Source organism: Suncus etruscus, chromosome 5, assembly GCF_024139225.1.
Source record: "Suncus etruscus isolate mSunEtr1 chromosome 5, mSunEtr1.pri.cur, whole genome shotgun sequence".
Classification (NCBI taxonomy): domain Eukaryota; kingdom Metazoa; phylum Chordata; class Mammalia; order Eulipotyphla; family Soricidae; genus Suncus; species Suncus etruscus.
Window position 1 is genome coordinate 116287471 of NC_064852.1, and position 20568 is coordinate 116308038.

A 20568-nucleotide genomic window follows, 5' to 3' on the forward strand; every position below is an offset into this window, starting at 1 on the left:
TGGAGTATGGAGAACAGGGACTGGGCACTTGTGTTTTCTCTAAGTAACCAACTTTGATTCTTTTTTTTTTTTTTTAAAAACATGAACATTTAATTTACATTTTGAAAATTTGCACATAAATAACAATGTAAACCAATACATAAAATTAATATAGCCTGTTGTTCTAGCAAAGTAAAAAGCCAGTAACTTTGGTCAGTTTTAACTTTTTTGTTTTGTTTTGTTTTTGGACCACACCCATTTGACGCTCAGGGGTTACTCCTGGCTATGCGCTCAGAAATCGCCCCTGGCTTGGGGGGACCATATGGGACGCCGGGGGGGTCGAACCGTGGTCCGTCCTACGCTAGCGCTCGCAAGGCAGACACCTTACCTCTAGTGCCACCTTCCCGGCCCCAGTTTTAACTTTTAAGAGAAGGGCCAACTTTGATTCTTGAGAAGATCTTAAGTGTCATCAAAATATTGGTTCATGTGCATTGATGCCTCTGATGAGTAAAAATTTCCATGTACTCTATGACATATAGTTAAATATAAACCGAAACTTTTCTGTGTCTCACACATGACTCATTCTTTTTTGTTTGTTTGTTTCTGGGCCATATCAGGCAGAATTCAGGGGTACTCCTGGCTCTTCGCTCAGGAATCACTCCTGGCAGGCTCAGGGAACCCTACGGGGTGCCAGGGATCAAACCAGGGTTGACTGTGTACAAGGCAAACACCTTAACCTGCTGTGCTATCGCTCCAGCCCCAACATGACTCATTCTTATCTCGTGATTTTTTCTTTTTAGTTTTAGGGCCGGTGTTGCTCAGGGGACCACATGGTGCCAATAAGTGCACTAGTTCAAGGAAAGTGCCTTAGGCCCTGTTCTTTCTCCACGCCTGACTCATTCTTATCTGTATTATAGTTACTAGACAGGATCATTGGAATTACACTCCATGATGTTATAATTAACCAAAGAGTGACTAAAAGAAAAATAAGGGACAGACTTATCCTTAGAAGGCAATGAATATTCTAACCCAATCCCAGGCCCCTAAAACTTAGTAATCTAAGTTTTGTTAAATGGATCAAATAGCAAATGAGAAATATACCACCTGCCTAGGTATGTTTTAATAAAAAGTTTCATGTGATTCACATTTAAGCTACATCACAATCCCTAACAGGGAACTGAAGCACAGTTCAATGAAGGGTGATTTGAAGGTTCTAAGACACATGGTGGTAGCAAGCACCTTAATAGTAGAGGAAATGGGACTCTGGAGTGGTCCTGCAGTAGCAGCACGTAAAGTCCAAAACAAAACTGGCATTATTGTAAAATCAGATTGTGTGTTTTTAGAACTAAGATTTTTTTGTTTTTGTTTTTTTTTTGGGGGGGGGGCACACCCAGTGACTCTCAGGGGTTACTCCTGGCTCTGCACTCAGAAATAGCTCTTGACTTGGGGGACCATATGGGACGCCAGGGGCTCGAACCGCAGTCTGTCCTAGGCTATCACTGACAAGGCAGACGCCTTGTAGATCCACACCACTGCTCTGGCCTCTAAGATATTCTTAAGCCTTGGCCCTTTGGTGGTGGTGAAGATGTAGTAACCTAGTACATCAAAATCACCAAAATTAACTACTGTAACCAAGTAACCATAACAATTTTTTTGAGTTAAAAATTTTAAAACAATGAGGTCGGAGAGATAGCATGGAGGTAGGGCATTTGCCTTGCCTGCAGCAGGTCAATGGTTCGAATCCCAGCATCCAATATGGTCCCCCGAGCCTGCCAGGAGCGATTTCTGAGCATAGTGCCAGGAGTAACCCCTGAGCTCTTCCAGGTGTGACCCAAAAACCAAAATAAATAAATAAATAAATAAATAAATAAATAAATACATAAATAAATAAATAAATACATAAATAAAAAATAAAAATTATTATTTATTAGAAGAATTAGATTTATTTATATTATTATTAAAATTCTGTAAGATGCAAAGAAATAAATCATTTTCATTTGCTTTCATTCCAACCTACATAAAAATAGAACTAAAATTGTGAAATATTGGGCCGAATGATAGCACAGCAGTAGAATGTTTGCCTTGCATGCGGCCGACCCAGGACGAACCAGGGTTTGATCCCCAGCATCCCATATGGTCCCCCAAGTCTGCCAGGAGCGATTTCTGAGTGCAGAGCCAGGAATAACCCGAGTGCCGCCGGGTGTGGCCTAAAAACCAAAAAAAAAAAAAAAAAAAAAAAAAAAAAAGAAATATTTAAAATATTTAATAATTAGAGTTAATGTATAAGAGATGGTTCTAAGAGACAAGACATATAAGTTGGTCTTCCGTTCCCTGGCTCTCTTTAATTATTATCTCAATCTCTTAATAAATCAAGTTAATGTGCAATGGATGGTTTTAAGAGACAAGACGACTTACTATAAGTTGCTCTTCCTTTTCCCCAGTCTCTTTAATGATTATCTCAATCTCCTGATTCAATCCTTCCACACTGTTCCGGAACCGGGAGCCAGTTGATTTGGTGATGGGAAGTACTGGAATAAGTGTACACTTTGGAACAGTAGCCTGAGAGAAAGTGGGTGCATCAGGAAATAAGAGAGGATTAGTATAATTTAATTCTGCATTCTGAAAACTCTTATCTCATAGATGAAGTTATTCAGTTATACAAAACTTTTTTCTTTTCTTTTCTTTTTGGCCCACACCTGGTGACACTCAGGGGTTACTCCTGGCTATGTGCTCAAAAATCGCTCCTGGCTCAGAACCATATGGATACTGGGGATTGAATCAAGGTCGGTCTGGATCAGCCATGTGCCATGTGCAAGACACACATCCTATGGCTGTGCTATTGCTCCAGCCCCTATACAAAACTTTCAACACTAGATTTTTCTTCAAAGACTAAAAATATTTTCAATAACTAAAAATGTTATCATTCCATTGAGTACAAGTAAATAATAATTTTAAAAATAATTACCTGAACGTTATTTTTTAATATTTGTATATTAGAAGAGAATTTTCTTTGTTTGTTTTGATATTGGTGGCTTTGGGTCACACAAAGTGACTCAGAAGTCACTCCTAGCAGGTTCGGGGGACCATATGGGATGCCAAGAATCAAACCAGGGTCGGTCCGGGGTTGGCTACATGCAAGGCAATTGCCCTACTGCTGTGCTATCACTCTGGCCCTTGGAGAGAATTGCTATTCAGGGGCATACCGGAAAGCATTCAGAGGACACTACTAGGACTCAAACTGTGTCCCAGTCCTGTGAATACTCTTCCCAGCACTAGAATTTTTATTCTCCAAGAACATTTTTTACTTGAGTCACTGTGATTAACAGTGCCGATGTTAGGGTTTCAGAACAACCTGCATCTGCAACTGGAAGGCCACTCTGGAGACCAGAGATCAGGTCTGTTGCCTTCTCATTTGTTTTTCCCTTACTGGGCTTCTTTATACCCCATGTATAAAGAGAGAACATTTTGTATGTAATATTTTGCTTTGTTTTTGTTTTTTGGGGAGCCACACCCAGTAGCGCTCAGGGATTATTTCTGGCTCTACACTCAGAAATTGCTCCCGGCAGGCTCAGAGCACATGGGATGCTGAGGATCAAACCCAAACTAGTCCCTGGTCAGTGTGTGCAAGCAATCACCCTACCTGCTGTGCTATCACTCTGGCCCATTGTACGAATTTTTCTAAGAGTATTCCCATAAATTTACACAATTAAGTTATGAAAGAAATAAAAGAAATCTTTGTATTTGCTGGGTCATTTAAAAGTAAGTTGTTCTGACCCAACTCTGAAAGTTCTTTGGGTTGTTTATTTTGGGGTATTTGATTTTTTTTTTGTTTTCATCTGTTTTTGTTTTGGGGACACACCCAGCTGTGACTGGAGGCTATTCCTGACTCACTATGATCAACTGAACAGAATTTCAACAGAGACAAACATGAAAGAACATTTTTAGTTTGTCTTGCCACAAAGAGCAGGGGAGGAGGAGGAGGTGCAATGAGGGCAGAGAAGAGACCACTATGACAACAACAGTTGGAAATGATCACTCTGGACAAGAACTAGGTGCTGAAAGAAGATAAATAATATGCATGATACCCCTTCAGGAACCACCGTTTATAAATAGTAAAAAGGAAGAGGAAAAGAGAGAGAAAGAGAGAGAGAGAAAGAGAAAGAGAGATATTGAGTGAGAGAAGAAAAATGCCACAGAGACGGGCCCGGAGAGATAGCACAGTGGTGTTTGCCTTGCAAGCAGCTGATCCAGGACCTAAGGTGGTTGGTTCGAATCCGGTATCCCGTATGGTCCCCCATGCCTGCCAGGAGCTATTTCTGAGCAGATAGCCAGGAGTAACCCCTGAGCACTGCCGGGTGTGGCCCAAAAACCAAAAACCAAAAAACAAAACAAGAAAAATGCCACAGAGACAGGCAAGGGAGAAGGCAAGTGGGAAACTGGAGACACTGGTAGTGGGAAATGTGCTCTGGTGAAGTGTGTTGGGTATGGTATAAAAGGTAATACAGTGGGGCCGAAGAGATAGCATAGAGGCATTTGCCTTGCAAGCAGCTGATCCAGGACCTAAGGTGGTTGGTTCAAATCCTGGTGTCCCCTATGGTCCTCTGTGCATGCCAGGTGTGGCCCCAAAACCAAAAAAAAAAGATAGTACAGTGAGTGGGGTGATTGTCTTGCCAACCCACGTTTGATCCTGGGCATCCTCAGCACCACCAAAAGTAGTTCCTGAGCAAGGAACCAGGAACATTTATATTATGTTCATTCCCCTCAGCTCCATACCTTGTGCCTGACTTAACTCAATTTACCTGCGGGCTGCAGGAGGCAAAGTTGGGGTGATCCTTGAGTGCAAAGTCAGTAGTAAGCCTTGAAGATTGGGGGGTGTGACCCAAACAACTAAAACAAAACAAAACAAAAAAAGATTCTTCTAGGGCAGGGCCACAAAATGTTGTACGAGTTTGAGACCGCTGCTTCAGACCATCATGGTGCCTAACTTGAATTATAAAAGCCTATAATTACAATGTTTTTCATCTGCTTTCTTCCATATTCATTCCTTATTCTGAACTCACAAGACTGTTATAAAGTGCTTGTCTATTCACCTATCAATACACAGCAGTTAAAAAAAAAAACCTGGGGCTGGAGCGGTGGCGCAAGCTGTAAGGCATCTGCCTAAGATGTACCACAGTTCTATCCCCCTGCATCCCATATGGTTCCCCCAAGCCAGGAGCTATTTCTGAGAGCATAGCCAGGAGTAACCCCTGAGCGCCAACAGGTGTGGCCGAAAAACAAAACAAAAAAAAAACAACCAAAAAATAAAACATCCTGCTGCTTCCAAGACAATGTCCAAATTTAACACCTGAGACAGGGGCCGGATTGGTGGCGCTAGAGGTAAGGCCTTGCAAGCGCTAGCCTCAGAAGGACCATGGTTCGATCCCCTGGCTTCCCATATGGTTCCCCCAAGCCAGGAGCGATTTCTGAGCATATAGCCAGGAGTAACCCCTGAGCGCCAATGGGTCTGGCCCAAAAATCCAAAACAAAACAAAACAAAACAAAACAAAAAAACACACCTGAGACATGGGGATTCTCTACCACTGACCTCTCCAGACTAATTTCTTACAGCTCCCCCTGATCATGAAGGAACCATGATTCCTTCTACTTCCAGTAGAAATGTGTCACTTCTATTTAGGCTTCTGGAATCAACTCAGACACCCATTTCTCAAAGGAGTCTTTCTAGATGGCTACATTGCCCTCAAGTATAAATGTACTTTATTAATCTTAACTTTTCCCTCTCAACACACTCATTACAGAACTGCTATTATTAACTGTTAATTTACATGTACTTGAGACCAAGCAGGGGTAAGCCCTAGAATTTCACTTATTACTGTGTCCTCTACTGCATATTACAACACCAGTCACATGGTATATATTTAATAATTGTTGCACAGATGGGTAAATAGCTATCCATCCAAGGACAAATATTTCAAAGTGATACTTTTCTCCACTGAGCACAAGTCAAAGCAAGCTACACCCATGACTCAGTAGACGGCATTTTTCACATTCAGAGTCCAAGCGTTTCAGTTCACATGAGCACCATTATTTCAGCTCTCAGGGCGTGCAAGGGTTTCACAAGCAGCTACGAGCAAATCAATGACAACAGACCACAAGGTTGGGGTGTTTGGTATGACAAGTGCGTGAAATTCAAGATACATTAATTTTTCAAGTGACTATTTTCTAGTCTTATCTATGTGTCAAGAGATGTTTTAGAATTAAAGAAATATGAAAATTGTTACAAGCTTCCATAATCTTTATTAAAAAATTCAACTTGCAAGAAAATCATAGGATTTTTTTAGTTAATTGTATTATTTGGGGGGGGGGTTTGGGCCTTGGGCCACAACTGACAGCGCTCAGGGGGTTACTCCTGGCGGGCTCAGAGGACCAAATAGGATGCCAGGAATCGAACCCAGGTCTATCCCAGGTCGGACATGTGCAAGGCAAATGCCCTACGGCTGTGCTATCACTCCAGCACCTAATTGCATTATTTCCTCCCTCCCTCCTTCCCTCCTCCCTCCCTCCCTCCCTCCCTCCTTCCTTCCTTCCTTCCTTCCTTCCTTCCTTCCTTCCTTCCTTCCTTCCTTCCTTCCTTCCTTCCTTCCTTCCTTCCTTCCTTCCTTCCTTCCTTCCTCCTTTCCTCCCTCCTTCCTTCCCTCCTCACTTCCTTCCTCCCTTCCTCCCTTCCTCCCTCCCTCCCTCCCTCCCTCCTTCCTTCCTTCCTCCCTCCCTCCCTTCCTTCCTTCCTTCCTTCCTTCCTTCCTTCCTTCCTTCCTTCCTTCCTTCCTTCCTTCCTTCCTTCCTTCCTTCCTTCCTTCCTCCCTCCCTCCCTCCCTCCCTCCCTCCCTTCCTTCCTTCCTTCCTTCCTTCCTCCCTTCCTCCTTTCCCTCCTCCCTTCCCTCCTCCCTTCCCTCCTTCCCTCCCTCCCTCCCTCCCTCCCTCCTTTCTTTTGTTTTTTGGGCCACCCCTGGTGACGCTCAGGGGTCACTCCTGCCTATGCACTCAGAAATCACTCGTGGCTTAGGGACCATATGGGACTCCGGGGATCAAACCGAGGTCTGTCCTGGGTCAGCCGTGTGCAAGGCAAATGCCCTACCACTGTGCCATCGCTCCAGCCAAGTATATCTTCTTATTTCTTAATTAAAATAGCTTTGGAGTTATAGCACAGCAATAAGGCATTTGCCTTGTATGCAGCCAACACAGGATGGACCCCAGTTTCCCAGCATCCCATATGGTCCCAAGAGCCTGCCAGGAGCGACTTCTGAGTGCAGAGCCAGGAGTAACTCCTAAGCGCTGCCGCCGGGTGTGACCCAAAACCCACAAATAAATAAATAATAAAAAAATAGCTTTTGTATGGGAAAAATTATTGAAAATTATAAACCATAAATCTGTGAATTTAATTTCACAGATTACTATTTTAGTAATTAGTTTGAAATATATAACTTTTTTTCTCTCAAAAACTATACATAAATGAGCCAGAATAGTAGCACAGTGGTAGGGCATTTGCCTTGCATGCGGCTGACCCAGGACAGATGCAGGTTCAATCCACGGCATCCCATATGGTCCCCTGAGCCAGCAGCAATTTCTGAGCACAGAGCCAGGAGTAACCCTGGAGCACCGCTGAGTGTGGCCCAAAATAACCGAAAATTATACATATAGGGTCAGAGAGGCAGCACAGTGGGTAGGGTGTTTGCCTGCACGGGGCCGACCTGGATTCAATCCCTGACATCCCAAAACCTGCCAGGAGAAACCCCTGAGCGTCGCCAAGTGTGGCCCAAAAACCAAAAATAAAATAAAATAAAATAAAACCTATATATATATATATATATATATATGTATGTATGTATAAGAAATAGGTAGAAGTCTTTTTTCCAAGAAACCCCAATTTCAATTCAATTAAACAAAAATGCTCTATCCTGAGGATAGAGTAACCAAGTATAGGGCTCTCCTAAAAAATCTGAGCTCAAGGCCATTCCCCGCTATAAGAAGTTACAATTATCCTGAATTTTCAGCTAAGGAAACTTAGACTCAGAAAGGAAAGTTTCTGTTTTGACCCCAAAACCACTGTTTCTCTTTCTACATTCTTTTGTCTCCATCAGACTGAACTGATGGAAGATTTTTTTTAAAAGGAAATATCAAAAAGCTCTATCTTTTAGAAGCCATAGGCCAAATCATTATAAACTTCACCAACAAATTTTAAAAATAAAAGACATAAATTTAGTGTTTCAAACGTGCTTTTTAAGCAATTTGTCCTAAAAGTTTCTTCTGGAAAACAACAGATTTCTTTGTCTTGATTTTGCATTTCTGGCACTCCTACCTGACCCTCTTTGATGGCTGCATGGTTGCCATGGAAAGGTGACTGTCGTTCTTTATCCCGGTGATGCCGGCTGCTGTGTTTACTTCTCTGCAATTGCTGTCGAAGTTTTGCGATCTAAAGAGGGGAAAATTAACAAGCGCATCAGATGTTTTTCAAAGTACCTATAAAACATACCCTTACTCAATAAAATCTGGTAGAACTACTCAAATTTTTAATCCATAAAACAAAATCTAATTTGCTGCACCAAGTTTGCTTACCTATAGGCAGGCATCTACGCAGGTATCTCTTGGAAAGAGATTTAAATTATGTTCCAGCGCTGTTCTGAATATGCAGATTTCCTAAATGCTAACCAAATGAAGCTTTCGGCATCAACAGTTAAGTTACATTACAGCTCTCACAAAGCGCTCAAAAATAGTAGCCCTACCAAAAGTCGTATTTTATTTAGGTCTTAAAAAATTTTAGGAATTAATTCTTGATGGTGCTCAGGGGACCTTATAGAATATAGGGATCAAAGCCTGGTCAGCCACATTCAAGACAAGGCCCTCTCAGCTTCACTCCTCCAGCCACAATTTTTAGTCACCTAACTTTTAATAACCTCAAAATTTATATAGTATTTAAAAATCAACTATAGGGCCAGAGCAATAGCAAAGTGGGTAAGGCGTTTGACATGCACTGGCTGATCTGGGTTCAGTCCCTGGCATCCCAGATGGTCTCCCAAGCCTGCCAGGAGTAACTTCGAATATAGAGCAGGAGTAATAATCCCTGAACAACACTGAGTGTGGCCCACAAAACTGAATCCAAACAAAAACAAACAAGTTAAAAATCAACTCTACGAAGTGAATTCAGACATCAACTTTAAATTACAAATATTGGGGCTAGAGCAATAGCACATCAGTAGGAAGTTTGCCTTGCACATGGCCGACCCAGGATAGACTCGGTTCAATTCCAGGCATCCCCAAACCTGCCAGGAGCAATTTCTGAGGGTAGAGCCAGGAGTAACCCCTGAGTACCACCAGGTGTGGCCCCAAAACAAAGAACAATTTTTTTTTGTTTTGTTTTTGGGTCACATCGGCAGCACTCAGGGGTTCCTCCGGGCTCTATGCTCAGAAATCGCTCCTGACAGGCTCGGGAGACCATATGGGATGCTGGGATTCGAACCACTGTCCTGCATGCAAGGCAAATGCCTTACCTCCATGCTATCTCTCTGGCCCCTAAAGAACAAATATTAGTTTTTATTTTGACATAATGTTAAAAAACAGAACTCATTAATTAGTGGCACAGAAAATGATAAACCTGGCATAGGAACTTAATCAAATTGATTACATTGGGTGCATGAATTCAGAGCTATTGCCAAAGAAACATTAAATAAGAATTTTTCCTATCACTACCATTTTAGACATTTTACGTTTATATTAATATGCATGCTCTTTTATTTTTTTTGGGGGGGGGAGCACATCCAATGATTCTCAGGAATTAATCCTGGTTATGTGCTCAGAAATCGCTCCTGGCTCAGAGGATCATTTGGGACACGGGAGATCAAACCCAGGTTCATCCTGGGTCAGCCACATGCAAGGCAAATGCCCTACCGCTGTGCTATTGCTCCGGCCCCAACATGCATGTTGTTTTTTTATTTGTTTTTTTTGTTTTGGGGTCACACCCAGCAGCGCTCAGGGGGTCCTCCTGGCTCTATGCTCAGAAATCGCTCCTGGCAGGCTTGGGGGACCATATGGGATGCTGGGATTAGAACCACCGTCTTTCTGCATCTAAGGCAAAGGCCTTACCGCTGTGCTATCTCTCCAGCCCCAACATGCATGTTCTTAAAAGACAGTGCTACCTAATCAGTGGATATATACTTATCTATGGTATTTTTATATCCAGCCAACATCATAAATGCATTTCTCTTTTCTCAAGTAAGCAAAACATCAATTTCCCCACAACAGGGAATAAACTGGAACCTGAAAAATCCAAACTTTCCCAATGCTCAAGAAACGAGTCAATGAAAGGATAAAATTTCTACATCCACACACTAACACCACTTCCTTACCTCCTTCAGCTGATCTGTACTGCCCCAAGATGCTGAACGTTTGTGGGACCCTTTCTTCTTTTCATAATATTCTTCAGCCCAAGCGGCCTCCGTCTGGTCAGAGGAAAAAGAGGAAAGGGACATTTTAATAAAAATTATATAGCAATAATTCAGATACCTTTCTTTGAGGGGCTCTCCCATGCAGTGCTCAGCCAACCAGGATGGAGAATACCCAGACTTGATGATGACAGCTCAGTGATGCTGGCTGCCCCAAGGTCATGGCCAGTGGTGTTGCTGGACATATAGGAAGGGCACCCCAATTCCTGGGCCGTACTGCCCAGCCTAACATACCACTGAACAGTGCAGTGATACCTCAAAGTATGATGCTAAGTGTAAAAAGGAAACTCTGTATGATCTTTATCTATATGTGGCTTCTTTTTTAGTTTTTAAGTTTTTTTTGGTCTTTATTTACATTTTTATTCTGAAATGTCCCTGGCACTACGATCTTGCTACTTCCTACAAAAGGCAATACCACATACTCATTCCCCCAGTGCTGTTCAGGCACAAGTCAGCCTGGTTCTCTGAGTCTTCATGAGTCCTGGCAACTTGAGGAGATTCATTTTTATTAAATGTTTAGCTTCCAGTTATGCAGTTACATACCGGCAGTGCTGGTGGGTTACTCCTGGCTCTGTACTCAGGAATTACTCCTGGCAGTGTATAGGGATCATATGGGATGCCAGAGATTGAACTCAGATTGCCACAGGCAAGGCAAATGCCCTCTTCCACTGTACTAAGGCTCAGGTTCCAGGGAATGTAATTTGTTTTTCATGGAATGTAATTTTATGGAAGAGAACTTGGCAAATGTTGCCTAAATTATAAAGATGGATACAATTTTGACTTGGGAATTCATTCTGCAGATATACAAAATAGTTACCATTATATAAAGAATTACATATTATAAAAGTCTGTAAACAAAGCACTGGCTACATGAAGGGTGGTATATATTTACAACAGAATACTATGCAGGTAATATAAGACTATGCTTATATGTATCAGAATAAGGAGATTAATACTATTGTAATTAAAAATATCAAAAGATATTGAGAAAAATACAATGTATACACATCAACTACCTTTGTTTCAAACTGCTAGAAGAATACACCTATGGAAAGTTGGGCAGAAAGTACATGGTAACAAAAGAACTATCATGGAGGGAATTCATGGGAGAAAATACTTCACTATGTAACCTCTGCATATCTTTTGTGTACTAAATTGCATGAATTAATTATGGCCTATTTAAAAGTCCAATCTGAGGGCTGGAGTGATAGGTAGCACAGTGGGGAGGGTATTTGCTTTGCATGCGGCCGACCAGGGTTTGATTCCCAGCATTTCATATGGTTCCCAAGCCTGCCTGGTGTGATTTCTGAGTGTAGAGTCAGAAATAACCCCTGAGTACTGCTGAGTGTGGCCCAAAAACCAAAAACAAAACAAAGCAAAAAAAAAAAAAAAAAACCAAAAAAACAAACAAAAAAATCAAAACCAAAAAAACCAAAAAACTAATCTAGATATGTTAAGAAATGAAAAATCACTGATAATAAGAGACAGTCTATAAGGATAAAGTGATGTCCTTAAATGAAAACAAGATTGCAGAAGTATACATAGAATATGCTATATTATAAGGGGGGATTCCTACTTATATATTCACAACAAGCAGGGAAATAACATGCTTAGATAAGGCACATCCATGGATACTAACACCATTAAGTAAAAAAAAAAAAAGATAATTAAGTAATCAAGTGGAGCATCAATGGTATTCCAGAGACCCGCTACAAAAAAAAAAAAAAAACCAAACAAGTGGCTATTGTACAGTATGTACTAAAGATTGTAGCATAAAATATTATTAACACCAAGGATAAGCTGTTTTATTGAAAGGGACTAATGACAGCCTAAGCACAATGCAGGAATCTCACACGATTAATTTATTTATGATTTGGGAGCTATACCCAGTGGTGCTTAGGGCTTACTCCTGGCTCAGTACTTAGAGATCACTCTTGGGATTCATTAGATCATATGAGGTATCAGGAATCAAACCTGAGTCAGCTATGTGCAAAGCAATTACCCTTCTTGTTATATTACCTCTTCAACCCCTTAAAATTATTTTATATGTTAGAGAAACATTAACAAGAACTGAATGTTGCATGATATGAAACTGTTACTATTTCGAGTAAGCTAATACTACTGTGGTGATTCAGGGTATTTATCCTTAGAAAATATAGGTTGAAGGGGGCCGGAGTTATTGGAGCAATTGGGCATTAGCCTTGCATACAAATCCGGGACCGACCCAGGTTCAATCTCTGACATCCCATATGGTCCCCCATGCCTGCCAGGAGCAATTTCTGAGCACAGAGCCAGGAGAAGCCCCAGAACACAGCTGAGTGTGGCCCAAAACAAACAAATAAAAAAATACACACAAAAAATAAACACACACACACACACAAAGGAAATATAGGTTAAGGGCCCTATAAAGTATGTTATCTGAAAAACTTTTCAGGAAGTACAAAACATACACATAGGTAAGCACAAAGATTATTGGACGTAGCTAATAATCTAAAATGCTATATATAAAGATAGCTATAATACTAAACTTTTTTGGTATAGTTGTATACTTTCTTTTTTTTGGTTTTTGGGCCACACCCCGCGGTGCTCAGGGGATACTTTCTTAAGGAAAACCTAGAAGTATAAAAAAGAATCAAGTGATGTTAATATTTTATGAAAATCTACTTATCATAACTTCATAAAAATAGTTTAATACAAAAATATGACTATTGGAAAACCATCATTATACATTACTATTTTCTAGTTTAAGCAAAAGAAATCAATAAATGTTTAAACGAAGGATGAAATAATCTGGGCCATGTGCTATTAGTTCCAAGTCTTTCCTACACATTACTCATTAGTTATTAAAGAAATTCATGGATCAGAACTCATATCATTGCTATTGCATCATTATTGCTAGCATGACACTGATGTGCAGAGAGCAACTCTCTGAAAGTCTATCAGTGTGAATCTCATTGTGAAAAAGCAAAGCGATGAACAAAAATCGTGACAATTCAGCAGAAATAATGGTTTGCACTCTTAAAATACATCAATGTCATGAAGAAAGACTAGCTGAGGGGACCTTCCAGATCAAAAGCTACTAGAGGCAGGATGTCTCAATGAACACAGAGAGCAGGGCCAGCCATGCAGCACAGTAGTCACGACGATGTGGCAGAGTCATGTTTTGATCCCCAGCAAATCCATCAACAAATGCAGCCTTCAGGGGTCCTGGCCAATCCAAGTTCAATCCCCAGCACCCTAAATGATCTCCTCTGAGCACAAAGACAGGAGTAAGCCCTGAGCACAGCCAGGTGTGGCCCAAAAACAAAAATAAAATTTACACAAAAAATAGCAAGGTTATCAAATTTGGTAATTCAGTTAGACCTTAAACCCTGAACATTGGCATAATGTTCATAGGAAGTAAAATTGAGTTTTATTAATTACATGTTTCCATTTTATTCAACCTTGATCTGTGTAGTGGAATGCCATTAAGTATCTATTATGGAGTCAAGCACTAGATTCACTGGAGGACTCTGTGGAAATACAGTTATTCTCAAAGAGTTTTACCTTGTAGAAAAAGGAAAATAAACAGCCAGTTGTGATACCATGTTGTAGACAACCCTTAAGAGAGGCTTTCGACGGGCCCGGAGAGATAGCACAGTGGCGTTTGCCTTGCAAGCAGCCGATCCAGGACCTAAGGTGGTTGGTTCGAATCCTGGTGTCCCATATGGTCCCCCGTGCCTGCCAGGAGCTATTTCTGAGCAGATAGCCAGGAGTAACCCCTGAGCACCGCCGGATGTGACCCAAAAACGAGAGAGAGAGAGAGAGAGAGAGAGAGAGAGAGAGAGAGAGAGAGAGAGAGAGAGAGAGAGAGAGAGAGAGAGAGAGAGAGAGAGAGAGAGAGAGAGAGAGAGAGAGAGAGAGAGATAGAGAGAGAGAGAGAGAGACAGAGAGAGAGAGAGAGAGAGAGAGAGAGAGAGAGAGAGAGAAGAGAGAGAGAGAGAGAGAGAGAGAGAGAGAGAGAGAGAGAGAGAAGAGAGAGAGAGAGAGAGAGAGAGAGAGAGAGAGAGAGAGAGAGAGAGAGAGAGAGAGAGAGAGAGAGAGAGAGAGAGAGAGAGAGAGAGAGTGAGGAGAGAGAGAGAGAGAGAGAGAGAGAGAGAGAGAGAGAGAGAGAGAGAGAGAGAGAGAGAGAGAGAGAGAGAGAGAGAGAGAGAGGAGAGAGAGAGAGGAGAGAGAGAGAGAGAGAGAGAGAGAGAGAGAGAGAGAGAGAGAGAGAGAGAGATAGTGAGAGAGAGAGAGAGAGAGAGAGAGAGAGGCTTTCGGGTCCAGAGTGATAGGGCGTTTGATTTGAATGTGGCTGACCTGGGTTTGATACCTGGCATTCCATACAGTCCCCTGAGCCTCCCAGGAGTGATTTCTGAGCACAGAGCCTGGAATAACCCCTGAATGCTGCCAGGTGTGGCCCAAAAACAACCCCCCCACACACACAAAAAAAAAAAAAAGAGAGAGAGAAAGAGAGGCTTTCAACTCAGAACTGTAAGCACAGGAAAAGCCTTGATGAATGGAGGAGGGGATTAAAGTATTAGAGAATGTTACCCAGGCAAAATATAGGAAAGCAATCCAATTTTGTTTTCTTTCTTTCTTTTTTTTTTTTTTTAAAAAGGGGGGGGGCAGAGAGATAGCATGGAGGTAGTGTGTTTGCCTCGCATGCAGGTCATCCCATATGGTCCCCCGAACCTGCCAGGAGCAATTTCTGAGCCTGGAGCCAGGAGGATCCCCTGAGTGCTGACAGCTGTGACCCAAAAACAAAAACCAAAAAAAAAAAAAAAAAAAGAAAAAGAAAAAAGAAAACATCAATGAATAAGTATGCAGGATTCTGCAAATTCATTGAGAACTGGAATATATTTTCAAACTGATTTATGATAGGGGCCGGAGAGATAGCATGGAGGTAAGGCATTTGCCTTTCATGCAGAAGGTCATTGGTTTGAATCCTGGCATCCCATATGATCCCCCGAGCCTGCCAAGAACAATTTCTGAGCGTGGAGCCAGTAGTAACCCGAGCGCTGCTGGGTGTGACCCCCCCAAAAAAATTATTTATGATAGGGAAATCAGTTACAGAACCAAGAAATTCTTTAAAGGACAGCAAGACAATGCCAGGCTCCATTTTTGATAAAACAGATTGGCCCGTTTTAAAACCAACATAATGGAGTCACCAGCATGGGGAAATCTGATCTCTAATGTGAAAACATAAAAGAACCAATGGGAAAAGCAAATAAAAGTTTAGATCCTCTTAAAATCCTAGCAAAGACAAAGTTTTTGAAGAAGTAACTGAAGTCAGGAGATGCAAGTCTCAGAGGGTCTAACACTGTCCTTTCCTCTTAATAGAATGTTCCACTTTTTTTTTTAAATTCCCAGGTGTATTTTTTTTTATTTTTATTTTGACCAAAGTGGATTACAAATCTTTCACAGTAATTTTTTAGGTACACAGCGACATTGAATCAGGCATTCCCACCATCAATGTTGTCCTCCCTCCACCCCTGTTCCCAGCATGCATCCATATCTCTCCCTCCTTTACCCTCCGGGTTGCTAGTATAAGTGGTTCCCTCTGTGTCTAGCATGTTGTAGATTGGGTATCAATTCTGTTATCGTTGGCTTCGGATTTGGTGTTTAAGTCTGATCATTTTTTTACTTCTACTTAATGTTCATATGACTGTCTGGTCTTGGTACCCTCCATTATTCCCCTCAATTTGTGAGGAGGAACAAGATGGTTCAAATTATATGGTTCTGTTTGAAGGACAGAAAAAAAAAATGGGGCAAAAATCAAAGAAGCAAAAAATGGGTTCCACTTTAAACCAGTGGACAAATTAAAAATGCCAAGAATTAATTAGTCATCAAGTCCAAAATGTTATGAAAGCAAATCTACTGAGCTAGGGACTAGTTCAAGGGTTAAAGCACTTGCCTTGCACACGGCCCACCGTAGAGTTCAATCCCCCACACCACCAGGAGTGATCACTGAACACAGAGCAAGGAGCAGCAATCTCAGTGCAGCTGAGTCCTCAGAGCCTCAGTGCCACCAACTCTCAAAGTGTCTCTACTTCTCCAGTGCTTTCTGAACAGTTTTAGTGCTGCCAATAGTTGTTTTTTAAACTACAGATCTGAGAGTGTATCTAAAGTGAAAAGCAATCTTTAATATAAACATTATTTGTTAACATGTAAATAGTTATTGTCAATAGTTCAACATGAATTTAGCCTCTTATTTTCCAAGCTTTAACTGCATGAGGCTTTACAAACATAATACCTTACAAAATTTTTGTTCTTGGATCACAACTTCAAGCCAATATATATGAAGGGGTGAAAAAAAAATGACCAAACTCCAACATCTAAAAGGAAAATAGGAAAGTCAAAAAACTAGAAGGCGGGCCCAGAGAGATAGCACAGCGGCGTTTGCCTTGCAAGCAGCTGATCCAGAACCAAAGGTGGTTGGTTCAAATCCCGGTGTCCCATATGGTCGTTCCCCCCCCCCCCCCCCCCCCGTGCCTGCCAGGAGCTATTTCTGAGCAGACAGCCAGGAGTCACCCCTGAGCACCGCTGGGTGTGGCCCAAGAACTAAAAAAACTAGAAGGCCCAAAAATGTACTCAGGATTTTTCAAAGCAAAATTAAATTTTATGCAGAAAAAAACCAGTCATCTATCATAAATCATGTACTCACATATATGCACATAATTTGGCAACTATAAAGTAAAAGAGCCTAATGGTAAAGAATGCTGGAAAAAATGCTAACAATCCAACCTTCTATTTTTCTCCCCCTAACTTGATATGAAAATTAGGCATATTAAATTCATGGCAATGCACCATAATTACACTAGATATATAAATTTGTCAATCAGTTTTGGAGAGCAATAAATTGTCTATTAAATGAACATGGGGGGCCGGAGCAATAGCACAGCTGGGAGGGCATTTGCCTTGCATGCAGCACACCCCGGCATCCTTATGGTCTCCCAAGCCTGTCAGGAGTAATTTCTGAGCGAAGAGCCAGGAGTAACCCCTGAGTGTGTCCCAAAACCAAAAACAAGACCAAAAAAAAAAAAATGAACTTGGATGCTGGATGACAGGAAACAGGTAGGAGACAGGGCAGAATGAGGCTTTGCACAAAAATTCAAAACATAAACAGTCAATCTTGTCTTTTAGGCAATGAATTCATAGGTCGCACCACCTCTACTGGCCAACAGTAAGTGAGAGAAGTGGTCCTCAAACTTTTACCAACAATGCCCGCTTCATCCTTGTTTCCTTCCTGGACTCAACCCTGTCCTACCTAACAGTGGCTTAACAGTCTTAAGTGATGTCCTGTTCCCTCCCCTCACATTTACACAACCTCCATCTGTGACCCACTTGAGAAACACTGGGCTAGAGCACTGGGCTTAGTCCCAATCTGAGGGGCACTTTGATGATAGTTGGGAGCCTAGAATTTTAACTCACTATATATAGTCCGAGTTAAGTCACAATTGCTTCGGAATAAACTTACTGAACTACTTTCACAGATCAGCAGTTCCCAATGGCCTGTAAGAATGCATATTTTCATGGAGAGAAGCAAAATATCTGAAATCACTCAACCTGAAACTGCAGAGGAAATAAAGGAGGTTGTAGGACTGTTCAAGGAAACACACCCACACTAATTTAAACATGATGCATGGAGTAAGCAAAAAGCCCAAAAGGGGGCCTGGGAGGCAGATTGGTGGCAAAGCATTTGCCTGTGTGACTTCCGGTACCATCCTATCTGTCCTAGTGCAAGGCCAGCAATCCTGAGACTGCAACAACCTAAGACATTTCCAGAGCACCGCAATCAAGTGTACGAAAGCCCCATGCGCGGCCCCTAGAAAGCACCTCAACTCCCAAGATGTAACCCCTCCGATGAAGATAAGAACCAAATGTAGCAGCAACTGCAACCACATGTGGGTAACACCCAGTTGCGAAATGACAGCATAAAGGGAAGGAAATCAATGTAAAATATCAAAAACCGATAAAGCAGGTAGTGACGATATCCATGTTTCACAATGCACGGCCTCATAAGTTCAGGAAAACTTACAGATTTAGTGTAAATGCAGAACTCTTCAGCTTCAAGGTCAAAGTTTCTGAAAAGATTCTTTTCTTTCAATGAGTACAAACTATTTGAGTTTTGGTTTGCACAGCTACTCCTGGAATAAAAACTTCAAGGTAATTTTAAAAGCAAGCCTCTTCCCTAACAATGGGATTCAGTTTCAAGAGTGTTAAAAATACAGAAGACAAAAAAGTCACTGGTAACACCTAAAATTTGGAAAATTAGTATGCAAGTCCCAAACCACTGCAAAGTGTATTTCCTAGGCTCAGTAAAGGGACAATTTTAGAAAATGCTGGGACCAAGTAGCCATCAGTGATGGAAGACTCAAAATTGAGGGACCAGGAGAAAAGAGTGATTCAGGCACACTCAAGTTCTAGTCCCAGAACTGCCTGGTCCCACAAGCCTAACAAACTCGTCTCCAGAGAACCCCCACCCCCAGCACGGTCAGGATAGCCCAGGGTTCCCTTAACATGGCACGAATTACTAAACAACATCACAGACTCAGGCCCTTACAATGGTTACCAGCCTGGTTGGCCACAAAAATCGAGGAGGAACTGCCCTCCAAAGAGCACCCCACAAAGAAATAAAAGAGAAAAAAAATACCTCTAAACTGAAATGTATCTCTCTCTTTTTTTTTTTTTTTTTTTTTTTTGGTGTTTGGGTCACACTCAGCAGCTCTCAGGGGTTACTCCTGGCTCTATGCTCAGAAATCAATCCTGGCAGGCTGGGGGGACCATATGGGATGCCGGAATTCGAACTAACATCCTTCTGCATGCAAGGCAAAAGCCTTACTTCCATGCTATATCTCTGGCCCTGATTTTTATTCTTCACTATTATAAAACTTCAACTGTTCTCTGCAATGTCCCTTCTCCCAAATTCCTTAGATATTTTTTGTCAAGTATACAAGTGTAATGATGAAAATACAGAAAAGGCCAGATACAGTTCTTGTGCCCATGGTTTTAATCTAAGGTAAGAGTATGAAGAACAGTCAATGGTATTATTTTAATACTCTAATATTCATTTTAATTTAATATTTAATTTTGATATTCTAATATTCATTTTAATTGTAACATAAACGTAAGATGAAAAAATTAAGATCTAAGATCCGGTGACAACAACTGGTTATGTGGTTTAGGACTAAACTTCCTATTTGTAAAATGAGAAAGTAGATTCAAAAGATCTCTTAAAGTCCTTTATAATAAAAAAATTAATATAAAAGTATTCAATTGTTTCCAGAGTCTGCTAAAATATTTACATGTATAAAAAGTATCAACAAGTTAACATAATCCCTGATACCCATCAATGCAAAATTTTTTTAGCATAAAAATATACGGCTGGGGCCCGGAGAGATAGCACAGTGGTGTTTGCCTTGCAAGCAGCCGATCCAGGACCAAAGGTAGTTGGTTTGAATCCCGGTGTCCCATATGGTCCCCCATGCCTGCCAGGAGCAATTTCTGAGCATGGAGCCAGAAGTAACCCCTGAACACCGCCGGTGTGGCCCAAAAACCAAAAAAAAAAAAAAAAAAATTACACACGGCTGGCTGGTATGTAAAGCAAACCCTCCTATTAAAAATAATTAATTCTAGGGACCGAAGCTATAGCACAGCAGGTAGACTGTTTGCTTTATATGCAGGTCATCCAGGTTTGATTCCTGCCATCCCATAAGATTCCTCCAACCCAGGTTTGATCCCTGCCATCCCATATGGTTTCCCTGAGAAATCACTGCCAGGAATTATTTTGTTTGTTTGGTTTTGGGCCACACCAGTAGCACTCAGGGGTTACTCTTGGCTCTGAGCTCAGAAATCACCCCTGGCAGGGTCAGGGGACTATATAGGATGCTGGGAATCAAACCATGGTTGACAAGGGTCAGCCACATGCAAGGCAAAAATGCCCTACCATTGTTCTATCACTCTGGCCCCTACCAGGAGGGATATATGAGTACAGAACCAAGAGTAACCCCTGAGCACCATTGGATGTGGCCCCAAAACCAAAAAAATAGTAATAATAATTAACTCCAGA

The 20568-nt window shown here is 41.5% G+C and overlaps 1 protein-coding gene across 1 annotated transcript in view; it reads right to left on the reverse strand.

The window, feature by feature from the left end:
• Window positions 1-20568, reverse strand: part of FAM117B (family with sequence similarity 117 member B) — a 73228-nt gene that overhangs the window by 15551 nt on the left and 37109 nt on the right. Inside the window, exons 3-5 of the mRNA XM_049773216.1 lie at window positions 10380-10472; window positions 8336-8449; window positions 2395-2538 (exon numbers count right to left, since the gene is read on the reverse strand). Of these exons, the coding sequence (XP_049629173.1) occupies window positions 2395-2538; window positions 8336-8449; window positions 10380-10472 (351 nt within the window). The remainder of the gene's footprint in view (window positions 1-2394; window positions 2539-8335; window positions 8450-10379; window positions 10473-20568) is intronic.